The following is a 13,729-nucleotide window of genomic DNA, read 5'->3' on the forward strand; positions in this document are numbered from 1 at the left end:
TTAACTTACAGGATTTTAAATGAAAGCTTATGGGAAAATCTCTGGCACAGAGTGGACACTCAGTAAATTCATTTTGTTCTGTTACTTTGGAGATGCTGAACCTGCCCTGACTGGTATTTCCTACTGGCCTTTTTCCAAAATCCCCATGGCCTGAAACAGAGCATATGGTGATATTTACTTTTTGCCACTTTTAGTCCTTTCAGTCTAAAACTGGAATTCTGACTCTGCAACTTACTAGCTGAGTGACCTTGGGCACCCTCTTTGTGCCTCAATTTCTTTATCTATAAAATGGGCATAATAACAGTACTCACCTCATAGGAGTATTGTAAGGATTAAAGTGTTTGCACTAGGGGGCCGGCCTCGTGGTTCAGCGGTTAAGTGCGCACGCTCCGCTGCTGGCGGCCCGGGTTCGGATCCTGGGCACGCACCGACACACTGCTTGTCAGGCCATGCTGTCGTGGTGTCCCATATAAAGTACAGGAAGGTGGGCAGGGATGTTAGCTCAGGGCCACTCTTCCTCAGCAAAAAGAGGAGGATTGGCATGGATGTTAGCTCAGGGCTGATCTTCCTCACACACACACACTAAAAAAAAAAAAAGTGTTTGTACTAGTGCCAAGTGCTTAGTAGGTGCTTGATAAATGTTAGCTGTAATTATTCCTTAGAATTTTATTTTTCACTCCCCTTAATGCTGGCAACTTTTCTCCTCTCCCTCCTGTAGGCACTTTCAGTGCCTACAATCCCTTCTGGCAAAAAGGCTGACTCGCAGATGCAATTTGAGAGAAATGGGTTCAGTAGATTCTTCCAGACATAACAAACCAACAGACTTAAAGTGGGAATAGAGAAGTGGGGGCATTAGGACACTGAAGAGAGAGACTTTTGTACCTGTGGCATAGGAGATGCCAGGAAAGAAAAAGGCTTAAGTAAGAAGCCAGGTGCACCCACTTTCCAGTGAACTTGGAGAGAACAAGCAGTGTTCACATGAAAGTCCAGCAATGCCTCAGGACTGCTCTCTGGAACATTCATCAGCTTAATCCAGTGTGCATGGTGTCCCTCCTCTTTTCATTAGCATTTTCCTACTTTGAAATAAGTAGGTGCATTGTTCCTAGAAAGTGGAGAGGTCAAGGGAAACATTCCTTGTGTGGGGGTTGGAGTGGCTGCCACGAGGTTAGTGGCTGCCACGAGGTTATGGACAATGTCTTGCACATCATTCTATCCCTAGCATAGGAGGAGTTAAAAAGCGTTTGTAGAATTATTTTCCAACTTTAGTTGCCCTTCCCAAAGAAGCTTGTCATGACCACACGCGGCCGCAAGCAGGTCCGCGCCTAGAAATAACATTTATTCTAAGGACCTCTGCGCAGGGATTCTTGGGAAGCGGTGCCCCTCCCACATTCCCATGTTACTCCGCCCCTAGGTCGCCTTTGAAAGAACTGGCACGCCACGTGATTCCACCCTTTATCCCGCCTCTGAAAGCCTGGCTGATAATGGGCAGGAGCGTGGGCCAACCATAAAACTTATATTTCCTCTTCCAGCCAATAGAAAGAGGCAATAAGTCTATGGCTCAGCTTCTGTGACTTCCCCGCACCTCCCCCCCCGCCGCCCTCCTCCTCTAAGATTCGACATTTGACAATTCATCCGGCCAATGAGAAGTTCCTGCTCTGTATGGGAGGGATGTGCTGACTGGATGATAGACGTCCCCAGCTGGCCAATGGACTGTCAGAAGTGCGGGAGGGGTGTAGGACGGAACCAATGGCACGGTGCCAATGACGAGCATCAGGGAAAGGGCGGGACGAAACTGTTCGCGGGAGGGAGGGGAGGCCCAGGGAACCAAGCAGCGCTGCCGCTGCCGCCGCCGCCGCTGCAGCCGGAGTTGGAGGAGGGAGAAGCCAGGAAGAAAATGGCGGCCGTGGCTGCAGAGGCGGCAGCGACTGCAGCGTCCCCCGGGGAGGGGGGCGCCGGCGAGGCCGAGCCGGAGATGGAGCCCATCCCCGGCAGCGAGGCCGGCACTGACCCCCTCCCGGTCACGGCCACTGAAGCATCTGTGCCGGACGGCGAGGCCGACGGGCAGCAGTCCTCTCCTCAGGCCGACGAGCCGCCGCTCCCGCCGCCACCGCCGCCGCCGGGGGAGCTCGCACGCAGCCCGGAGGCAGCGGGGCCGGAGCTGGAGGCTGAGGAGAAGCTGCCCGCCCGGGTGGGGGAGCCGGCGGCAGCCGCGCCTCAGGAAGGGCCCGACCCTCCACCTTCCCCTGCCCCACCGCCCGAGCAGCCCCCGGCTCCCGAGGAGCGCCCGCAGCCGCCGCTGCCCCAGCCCGCAGCCCCGGCGCTCGTGCCGCCGGCGGGCGGGGACTCCGTGGTGTCGCAACTGATCCCCGGCTCGGAGGTGCGGGTCACGCTGGACCACATCATTGAGGACGCGCTCGTCGTGTCGTTCCGCCTCGGGGAGAAGCTCTTCTCCGGGGTCCTCATGGATCTGTCCAAAAGGTACCGCGCCCGCCCCCAGCACGCCCCCGGGGCGCCCCGGGCCGCTCGGTCCCCAGGGAGGGAGCGAGCCAGGGCGGCCCCTTCACCCCGGGCTCCCGGCGCCCCGCCGCCTGCACCGCCCTCGGGTCCCGCGCAGCGCGGGGCGCGCGCTCCGAGTGGGGCTGGCGCGCGAGGCCGGGGGAGGGCGGGCCCTGCCCCAGGTGGGCGCCTGCGAGGGCAGGTGTGCCACCGGGTGGGGGGCGCGGGGGCATATCGGGCTCGCGGTCTCACCCCCCAGCCCCTTCCGCGCCCTGGCCTGGCTCACCCACACTGGGGCGGGTGGGTTCATGCAAAAGGCAGAAGGATTTTTGCAGAGCACAGGGTGCTGGGCGGAGGAGATTGCCTGTGAGGCACCTCTGTTCTCAAATTAACCTTTAACGTGAACGAGGTTGGAGAAAGGGGTGTGTGCATTGGGGTTCCCAAAAGGTTAACTGTCACTCCTCATAGGGCGGGAGAACATTTATTAAAAATGAGCCTTTTGACTGTTACTCTTACTGTTAGAACTAGTTTCTCTAGATAACTGTTCAGTAGGGAAGCACGTTTGGCTAATTATAATGATAGTTTTAAGAAAAGTCTGAAGAAGACATCAGATTTTTTTTTGACCTTTAATATTAAGATGGTGTGGTATAAAGGTGCGCAAATATCTGACTTCTAATACAGTTTAGATTTATGTACTAGTTTATGTATTTTTACATATTTATGTATTAGTTTAGATACAATTTATGTATTAAGGACAAGAAGGTTGAGTTCCCCCACAAACCTGGATCTTAGCCACCACATCTTTTGATTTAATGTTATGGGCATTGCTTTAAACAGGTAAAGAAGGTAGGTTCTAAGTCTCGAGTTGAGTTAATCTTTTTATTCTCTTCTTTTGCAGATATGAAGTGCAGAGACTCCCTTTCACGGCTCTCCACTCTGTTTCCTGCAACAGCACACACTCTGATGGTATCTCACCTGTTTGGAAATGGCTTATTTTAGTATGTTTTACTTTTAACTCCTTGCCCTCCCATTAAGACACAAGAATCTTTTCCCATTTGGAGAAAAAAGCCATTTAAAATACATATTGAAGTATGGTGTTTGGGGGGAAAAGATGGGAGCTTTTGCAATTACTTCTGTATATTGTTTAATCTTAATTTTTTTTTTTTTTTTTTTTTAGTTTTTAAGAATTTTGAGTTAGGACTTTTGCACTTTTGTTTTCATAGTTAGAAAGCAGAATAAGACCAGTGTGCTTTCTATTGATGTATTTAATAGTGAAAGAGAGTGAGACGCAGTAGTGTGTATGCTATTGAATCAAACAGAAGTGAAGGCCAGTGATTGTGTGAGAATCTGGATTTCAAATCTGCAAAAGGAAGGTGCAGAAAGGTAAGTTGTTTCTGGAAATGGAATGGATAGTGTTTTCCTGTTTTGAGTGTTTTCCTGTTAACTCATTGTGTTGGTGTTGTATTTTTAAAAAAATTTTTTTGGTAGGGAATTGCAATTTACTTTTTGAGTTTTGATCAATTTTGCTAACAGCGCTTCTTATAAACAGCAATTTATTTTGTTGGGGAAGCTATTCCTATTATGAACCTTTTACATTTTAATGTTTTGAAGTGAAAGCATCCTGCTATTAAAGTATTTTTTAAAAAGCCATTAAGGGAACCATATCAACTTATTTAGCATACGTTGTGTAAGGCACCCTTCTAGGTATTCTGAATATTACATATATGAGACACAGTCCCTGCCTCCTAGAAGCTTATATGGGAGGCACCCATTGTGGAAGTGGTGAGGAAATAAAACACAGTGTTTTTAAAATTTAGCACTTCAAGGAATTATTATTGGACCAATGATTGACTAGTTGGGTATCCCTTTTTCGTAATTTAATATAGTTTGGAAAAATGGATCTGCCAATATATTTTGTAATCTGCGCTTACCTTGGTTGCATACTTTCATGTAGAGCTTGGGGGTTAACTGATGATCCAGGAGAGACTCTTGATAGATTTTTCTAAGACCTTGACTGTCGGCATCAATTGCTTTAAAAATAGTTTGTGTCCTATTTGAATTGGCCATTGAATTAAAGCTTTAGGTAAAAATAGCAAGAGCTTCCTATTGAGTGCCTGTTATGTACCAGGCATTGTACCACATGCTTTAGTCTTTATAACTCTGGTGGTATGTTTCATTTATATAGGAGGAAATTGAGGTTCATTTAATTTGGCCAGTCGTTTAGCTTGTAAATGGTAAAATAAGGATTCAAATGTAGGTTGATCTGATTCTAAAGCCTATACTTTTTCTGCTTTCATATTAGAAAGTTAGTTGGGCTAACAAATTTTCTTTTAAACAATAAGTAAAGAGTTGCATATTTCTGAAATTTAGTGCTTATCTTGATTTCAGTAGCTGTGTGGGAAAATAAATAGGGATGGGGGCTGGAGCCAAGCAGATTCTTTAGTTAGCTAACAGCCATGGAACCTTCTGCTCTGGAAACTCCCCATTTCCTTAGCTGTATATTGGGGAACACATACTAGGCTCTGAAGTCTTGGTTCTTGCCTGTTCAGTGAGATAGTCAGGAAAGAATTAACATTTGGGAGACTACTAAGTGCATCAATGTATGTGTGCTTCTCTTCAGTCTTCTAAAGGGCCAGTTACTGCTTTTATTATTCTATTCCAACATTAAACGGTACAGAAATGTCTTTTAAAGTTGGAAGAGTTGTCCACTGTGTGGAAAAAGTGTTTGATCCTAGCGTACAGCATTTCATATATGTGTGGATTGATCAAGAGTCTGCTTTTGTAAGCATTTGACATTCTTCACCTTCCTGTCATCATATAATTTTTGCCTTATTTTTTAGAGTTATTTGATTGAAGAACACATTTTTGAGGAGACTCCTTCTGTGGAAAAAAGGAGCAGGACACATGTAATTACAAAACTGAAAGAAAAGTGGTACAAAATAGTAGATTGATCTGAACAGACTGTCAGGGTACTTGGGTTTTGACTTCTAGAACCAGCCTCTCCAGTTAACACTGTGACTTGAGGCAAATCGCTGTGTTCCAGTCTCTAGTTCTTATGAGACTAATTCATTTTAACTTTAGGCAGTTCACTTAAACACAAAAAAGCAAACAAACTTGATGCCTCAGTTTACATATATGTAAAGTGAATAGGGTGACCTGGTGGTGGTCTGATTTTACTTACCGCCGTAGTTTGATTGTTACCTTTTCCTCCTTTCTTTCTTCAAAGTAGCTTGCTTTGGCCAATAAATGACATGGTCACCCTAAAAATTAGGATGTTTGAATATCTGGTTAAAAACAGATTTTATGTAGCATAGTATTTATTTGAAACTGAAGACTGTTAGGGTGAGGCCTGCATTCTCTCGTGTACTCGAGACTCCTCCCTATTGTTGTATACTCAGCCCTCTTGGGTAGTTTAAATTACCTGCCTACTCCTGAATTCATTAGCAACGTCGAATGACGATAGTCTGATACTAGCAGATAAAAATAATCAACTAATAATCAACCCACAAATTCAGTTAGGTTTTCCTATGCCCTTTTCTTCTTAACCTTATGCTTTTGAAATTTTGACATAGGTAAATTTGTTTCTTCATTTACTGTTATTTATAATACGCATTCCTTTAGGTTGCTAAACTGTCTTAATGATTATTTTAGACAGAATAATAAATCAGTGGTTGTACCATAATTTTTGTTTAACTTTTTATTATGGGAAATGAACCTCCATGTAGGTATCGTGGTTGCTTTGACATTTATCAACTGTTAGTCAAACTTGTTTCATCATATGCCCACCTCCACTGGATTCTTTTGAAGCAAATCCTAAACATACCACTTTACCATAAATATTTTGGTATAGATCTCTAAAAAGATAAGGACTTAAAAAATCATAACTGTACTACTATTATCACACCTAAAATAATAGCAACAATTCCTTTATATCATCATATATTCAGTCAGTAATAAAATTTCACAGGTCGTCTCAAAATTAACATCTCAATTAACATCTAAGTTTTATTCAATTTAGGATCCAAGTAAAGTTTATACATCGCAGTTGGTTGGTAAGTTTCATGTGTTTCATCGGTAGTTCTCCTGCCATTACTTTTATTCCTTTATAGCTTGTTTATGAAACCATAGACTTTGGGAGAATTTTCCACATTATGGATTTGTTTTCCAATTGTATCCCCTTGGGTGGATTTCTAAAATGTTTTTAAAATAGTTCTTTTCCTTCAGGAGCAAACTGCAGGGACAACAACCGCAGTTCTCTGAGGGCCTCCTGTGAAAACCTCCTGTCCCTTGTTTTGGGTCAGTAGAAATGATATGGGTATCTCTTGCCTGCCTGCAAACATTTAGACCTATCCCTTCTACACAGCTCCAACTTTTAGTAATTCCAAACATAGAAAAATTTAACCAGTCCAGATTATCTGCAAAGGGCAAAAGCCTTCAGCTCAGGTTTCTGAAAAGATAGTTTCTCTGGCTTCTCAATCCGTACCTGAAGGGACATTTACTGGGTCCTGTTGTTTCTTCCTACACAGAGGGATCATTTAAACTGTTTATTACTGTTCTCCACATCTTAGAAAATAGTTATAAAGCCACGTTGAAATCCTGAAAAATCTTCCTGAGTTCCATTTTTTTGGACCTGATATGAATTAAAGAATCATGAAGTAAATACTTATGCTTAAAAACCCTTGTGCATTTTAATTTTGTGATACATACTTATTAAAGGTAGCTAATTGTATTTCTGAATTGATCTTTTATGGATATTGACTTTTTGTGTCTGTATGTGGGATACTGTTGCATTAAAAAGAATTGAGGTGATTTCTTTAGGAAACTGCAGCTTTCACTAAGTCCTTAAAACAATTTGTGGAAAATTTACTTGTTTTTTTAAGGAAATATAAACCAAGACAATGATTTTTTTTCTTTACAGAGACCATGAAACAAACGTATGGTGCAATAGCCCTACTTTTGGTGGGAAAAATATACAGCCATTCTGGTGAAGCAGTGAGTAGTGGTATCAGTAGCTTATACTAAGCGTCCAGGTTGAGAATTTAGGCCTCAAGTAGAATGCTTGAATGATTGTGTTGAGTTATACATATTTAAAACACTTAAATATTTTTTGGTGATTATTCTGCTTATGTCCCAAGGTGTTGATAAAAGCTTTCCACAGTAAGCTAGCATAGAGGCAAGTGCCAATCACTTTTTGACCCAGACAGCTTTAGGACCCCCGCTACTGGTATACATACTGTATTGAGAGGGAGCTCTTCCGTCGCATGTTGGACTGCGATGATGCTTTTTTTGAAAGTGATTAGTTGTTGGACATTTAAAACCTAGTTTGAGTGTAAAGAATCCTGTAACATCACGGTATTAAAAATAAATTTTATAAACTAGATAACTAGATGTGTTATACACAAACTATGTCAGGCATGTTTTATTGGACTTGCGGTTTCTAATGAGGTTTATCTTCAGCCTTTTATGTGTAAATAAGACCATACTTCACTGTGTCCTGTTTTAAAGCAAAGCTCTTGGTGAAACTAGGTTTAATCTTGCTAAGATCATTTTGTCTGTGGGTGGCTGTTAAAGAGTTTGTGTATTATGTACTCAACTCCTGTTATGGCTGAGTTAATTACACATTGATAAAAAATAAAAAATGCTCTTAGTAGTTATTGTGCCTATGAAGTGCAGCCTTATTTCTTGATATTTATCTGCCCTCTTCTCCCTAAATTCTCCAATTAGTTCAGGTACACGTTACCAGCAGAACAGAGCTTGCTCTAGTGGCAGATCTTGCAAGAAAAAGAAAGTGGAGGTTAAGTTACACTCTGGATAGATTTAATATAGAATGTTTTTGCTAAACACTTTTGGACAGTGGTCCTCAAAACAAATGTGCTTAAGATTTCTGAGCTCCACTCCACCAATTTGCATTTTTACCAAGGTGATTCTGATGCAGATGATTCTTGAACCATATTTGGAGATAACTGATTTTTAGGGGGTAGTTTTGCCAAAATAGTAGGACCATAAATTTGTTAAACCTATTTTAAGTTACTGGTTAATTTCAATTGAGATGTAATTGCAAAGTAAACAATACCTGTGGGGATGGGCCACTTGGGTGGCACATCCAGATCCTTACTGTAGAACTGGTAATTAGACTTGCAAATGGTTTCTTAAATCTGGTTGCCCACTAGAAGTTGAAGTAGTCCATAATTTTCATCTCTTCCCCTTGGGACCAGTTTTATATAGTCAGCTTACAATAGAATAGTGGTTTTCAGTTTTTAAAATTCGTACCTACTATAATATTTGATTTCACTTTTCTGCCTGTTCCCTCCATCTAAGGAGGTTGCCAAGCTGTGCTTTCTGTAAGTAATAAGAGCTACTTTGTATTTCCCACTCTTTTGCTAGGCACTGTGCCAAGTACTTTGTATACATTGTTTCATTTTGCTCTGGAAAATCCAATGAAGTTAATTCTGTTAATCCCCATTTCACAGATGAAGACACTGAAGCTCAGAGAGATTAAGTAAAGTGCCTAAAATTTGAAGTGGCAGATATTAGTAGGTATATTGAAGATGCCTTTTTTGAATGGTAGATACACAATTCTCTTAAGATTTGAAAATAATCCTGTTCTAATTCTAATACGCTTAGCTATATTTTACCATTACCATTTAGCTTATGATTTTGGTGGGGAGTTACCCTGGTAGGTAGAAATGATAGAGCTCTCTGCCCCTCATTCAATCAGGCAATAGCTGCTGCTTTTAAAATATGAGCTGCTGTTCAGTTCTATTTAGTGAACTCTTGGGCATTTTTGGAAATGTGATTTCTTCTTCATATATGGTCTTTGGTGTTAAACTAAATGTTTTCCCTTGGTTGGCCTGGCCCTGGTAACAGTGGAGTCCACCTGTTCATGAGAGGAATCACAGAATGTCAGATTTGAAGCTCATTGAGTAGAAGATCAGCATTCATTAAGTGCTGGATGATTGAACTGGAAAAGAATTTAAAGACTAAAATACAGTAAGGACAACGTGTTTTTGGTAAAATAGGAATAGTGAAATAAATGGAAGAAGGTGCCTTTTTAAAAAAGCCCATCTGTTGAGAAATACTTAGACCTCTGTGTAGTGGATCCTGCTGGATATAATACAAAAGAAATATTAAAAGTTCATAGAGGGCCGGCCCGGTGGGGCAGTGGTTAAGTGCGTGCGCTCTGCTGCAGCAGCCCAGGGTTCAGATCCCGGGTGCACACCAACGCACCGCTTGTCAAGCCATGCTGTGGCGGAGTCCCATATAAAGTGGAGGAAGATGGGCACAGATGTTAGCCCAGGGCCAGTCTTCCTCAGCAAAAAAAAAAAAAAAAAAAGGATTGGCAGATGTTAGCTCAGGGCTGATCTTCCTCACCAAAGCAATAAAATAAAAAAATAAATAGAAGTACATAGAAATCATGATGGAAACATAGAAAACTTAAAACTGCTTATTGGTATCTTAGAGCCAGGACCAAAGGAATTGTGTCCAAGTGTTTGAAAACTGGTGAGTACTTCCATTAATAATTAAAAAAGATCCTTTTATACCAGTGTTCATTTTCTTGGGAACATGTCAAGTATGTTGCTGTAAGTGATGTTGTATGAAAGTGAAGTCAGGATTTGTCTGCTCTTAAAAATATTTTCCCACTTTGTGGGTATTATCATTTTTTTGGATGGTTATTTTATCCTTTTTTTTTTTTTTTTTTTTGTGAGGAAGATCGGCCCTGACCTAACATCTGCCAATCCTCCTCTTTTTGCTGAGGAAGACTGGCCCTGGGCTAACATCCGTGCCCATCTTCCTCCACTTTATATGGGATGCCGCCACAGCATGGCTTGCCAGGCGATGTGTCGGTGCGCGCCCGGGATCTGAACCGGCGAACCCTGGGCCGTTGCAGCAGAGCGCACGCACCCAACCACTTGCGCCAGCGGGCCGGCCCCAGGATGGTTATTTTAGAAGAATTATTTACTATTAGGGAGTTAAATAATTTGAATACTATACAGCTGTTATTACTATTTCTGCTTTTAAAAAAAAGACTGAAGCATAAGTGTTTATCTATAGTTGGTTCCATTTTTATTTCCAAACCTATTTATCCAGGTAAGTTTTTTTAAAGGATTGTTGGAAGGTACATGATTGGGAGCTTAACCTCTAAATTATTAGTGTTTGACCTCTTTCTTCCCACCTCCAAAAGCTATCTGTGATTTTATAAGAGAGGATTGAGTAGATTTTTTAAAAGATTGAGTAAATTCTTATGGTTGGAGAGATGTTCTTTTAAGACTTTGATGCAGCTCCCTCCCTACCAGTTAATTTTGGAAGATATTTCCTGGTATTCATGTTCAAAATTGGTGGATGGTTTTTATGTTGCTAATGTCATCCTCCCTCCCTCCTCATCCGTTTGGGTATCCGTAGTCCCTGCAGAATGCCCTTGTAATACTTAGGGCTTTTAATTAAAAATATCATCTGTTCACTTACAGTTAATAAAATTGAATAATTTTAATTTTAATATAATAATTACCATATATCGTGCCTACTTACTGTGTACTAGGCCCTATGGTAAGCAATTATGTACATTGTTATTTAATCTTGATGACAATTCTATCAAGTTACTTAATTACAATTCCAAAATCCAAAAAGCTCTGAAAACTGAACTTGTTACTTTTTTGATACTTTTTTTTGGTGGCAAATCCTGACTTGAAATTATGTGAGACTATTAGATCTATTTATCCCATTTAGTGTGAATGTTCTTTCATTTTGTTGTTGAAATATTAATATGCTTGATAATAGGGTGCTTATTATCTTTTGCAAACCAGAAAAATTATGAATTCTGAAGGCTGTGTGCATCCCTGCGATTCAGAAAAGAGCATGTGGACCTGTTAGCTCCTCCACTCCCTTCGTGGGCAAGTGGGCTGGAGGACAGGGGTTAAGAACTTGATGAGGAGAGGCAGTAGTTAAGAACTTGACTTTCGGCTGACTGCTTGGATTCCTGTCCTGGCTCTACTGTTTACTAGCTGTGTGACCTTGGGAAGGTCACTTACCCTCTCTGTTCTTTAGTTTCCTCAACCGTAAAATGGGGATAGTCATAGCACTTTAATAGGGCTGTTGTGATGATTATATCAATTAATGTAAATGAGTATATATTTAGAATAGTATGTGCCATATAGTAAGTGTTTTAACTATTATTCTATTATTTTATGAAGTAGCTAATAAGTGGCACAACTAGGATGAATGACAACAGGTATTATAGTCAATAATGGGTTTGCTTGAATAGCCACTCAAATCCATTGTATTGTGGCCTACAGTATAATCTGCATGTTTAAAATACCTTGAAAGACTGTAGAAGCTTCAGATAATACTGGTGAAGTATAATTAATAAGGAAGGATGACATTTGTGTTTTACTAGGGAGTGAGATAACTAGGAGTTTCTTGCATAATGGACGGTGGGAGATGTTTCAGGCTTTTCTTCCCACTAACCCCTGGGGCAGATGGCTAGTGAGGAAATTAGGGGCTTTGTCATGAGGAGAAGGTTACAGTCTCATTAGGGAGATTGAGTCCTTACAGTCTCTGCTTCCTATATACTTTTAAAACAATTGAAAAGGGCTCGCCTTTGAGCATGAAACATTTCAAAGTTAGGGAAAGGAAGATATTTTTGTGCTCTTCCTTGTGCTTATTACATGATGGGACCAAACTAGTATAGCTGTGCTTGTTTTTAACAAAACGATTTCGACGTGTTCGTCCCCATCACTACGTAATCAGAAGCCTTCATTGGCCTCCTCTTGTTCTCCGTCCTCCACACTCACACCTGACCCTCATGACAACACCGCCTCTCTATCTGCTGTGTGGTTACCTTTATCTTACTGCTTGTGTAAGCCTTTGAATCCTTACCTGTCTCCCACAGAGGAGGGAATCAGGTGCTGACTGGTGGTTCCTCTGCTGCATCTGCTCATCTCTTGGTTTTTGCCTCACTTGCTCAGTGTTTTACTTTTTAAACCAGCTTAAACTGGTTACCAACATTCAAAAATAGGTAACCACTCTTCACCATGCCCTACTTCACTCTTCCCTTAATCTGCTTGGGCCCTTCTAGGTGCAAAGCCCATTCCTGAGCACTAATCCATGGTGGTTTCTTTCTTCTGCGGTCTTCAGCCTCTTGGCAGTGACTCTTGCCTTCTGCTCGCACCTACCGAAGGTGGGTCCTACAGCTGGGACCTAGTTTTATACTATCTGACTAATTAGCATACTTGTATTTGAATATAGAGTTTTTGCTTAGTGGTACTTGAGGTGAGTTTGCTGGTATTTACACTTAAGTACCACGAACTTTCTTTTTTATATACTTTGTGTAAGTTTTGGTGGAACTGAGGTAAACTGAATTTAAGATTAAACTTAAAAACTAATTTTTTAAACTTTTTATTTTAAAATAATTTCAGACATAGCAGAGAAGTGTTATACACTCTTTATCTAGAGTCACTAATTTTTTATTTTTGGTGAGGAAGATTGGCCCTGAGCTCATATCTTCCTCTATTTTGTACGTGGGATGCCGCCACAGCATGGCTTGATGAACAGTGCGTCAGTCCGTGCCCGGGATTCGAACCTGTGAGCCCTCGGCCGGCGAAGCTGAGTGTGCAAACTTAACCACTACACCACTGGGCTGGCCCCCTAGATTCACTAATTTTTAACATTTTGCCACATGCTTTATCATTCTGTATACAAACGTATTTTTCTTAAACTATTTGAGAGTGGGTTGCACACATCATTCTCCTTTACCCCTTCATAGTCTAGTAATTGTGTCCTGAGATCAAAGATATTCTCGTACATAACCACGATATAGTTTTCAAATTCAGGAAACATTGATAGAGTACTTTTATCGAATTTGCAGCCTGTATTTCATTATTTTGTCAGTTTTGCTAACAGCGTCCCTTAAAGCTTTTTTCTTCCTCCAGTAAATGATCATATATTGCATTTAGTTGCAGGATAATATAGAATATATGTAATAGGGACTATTCCTCGGTTACGTTCGTCTAATATTTGCAACTGTCAGGTCGCACAGGCAGTGTTGTGTTCTTGGGGTACCACAGCTGCAGGCATTTGCCCTCTTTGGTGATGCTCACTTGGATTCTCCCTTAGGTCAGGATGTTGTTCTGTTATTCTCCTGGGCAGTTACTGTTATTTATTTCTCTTGCACTAATAATTCTTTTACCACCATGAAAACTTTACTGCTTCTCATCAAACGTTTCCCTCTACATTAGGT

At 41.5% G+C, this 13,729-nt stretch overlaps 1 protein-coding gene across 19 annotated transcripts in view; it reads left to right on the top strand.

Annotated features, from left to right (window-relative positions):
• Positions 1 to 1,819: 1,819 nt before the first annotated feature.
• PWWP2A (PWWP domain containing 2A) overlaps positions 1,820 to 13,729 on the top strand; it is a 33,868-nt gene continuing 21,958 nt past the window's right edge. For 3 of the 19 annotated variants that reach the window (XM_004428572.3, XM_004428574.3, XM_087429465.1), the window contains exon 1: positions 1,847 to 2,478. In XM_004428572.3, the coding sequence (XP_004428629.1) occupies positions 1,895 to 2,478 (584 nt within the window). In that variant the 5' untranslated portion in view covers positions 1,847 to 1,894. The other 16 variants (XM_087429478.1, XM_087429477.1, XM_087429472.1 and 13 more) reach the window with 16 other exon arrangements.

Source organism: Ceratotherium simum, chromosome 4, assembly GCF_057802395.1.
Source record: "Ceratotherium simum simum isolate JZ-2026a chromosome 4, ASM5780239v1, whole genome shotgun sequence".
NCBI classification, from domain to species: domain Eukaryota; kingdom Metazoa; phylum Chordata; class Mammalia; order Perissodactyla; family Rhinocerotidae; genus Ceratotherium; species Ceratotherium simum.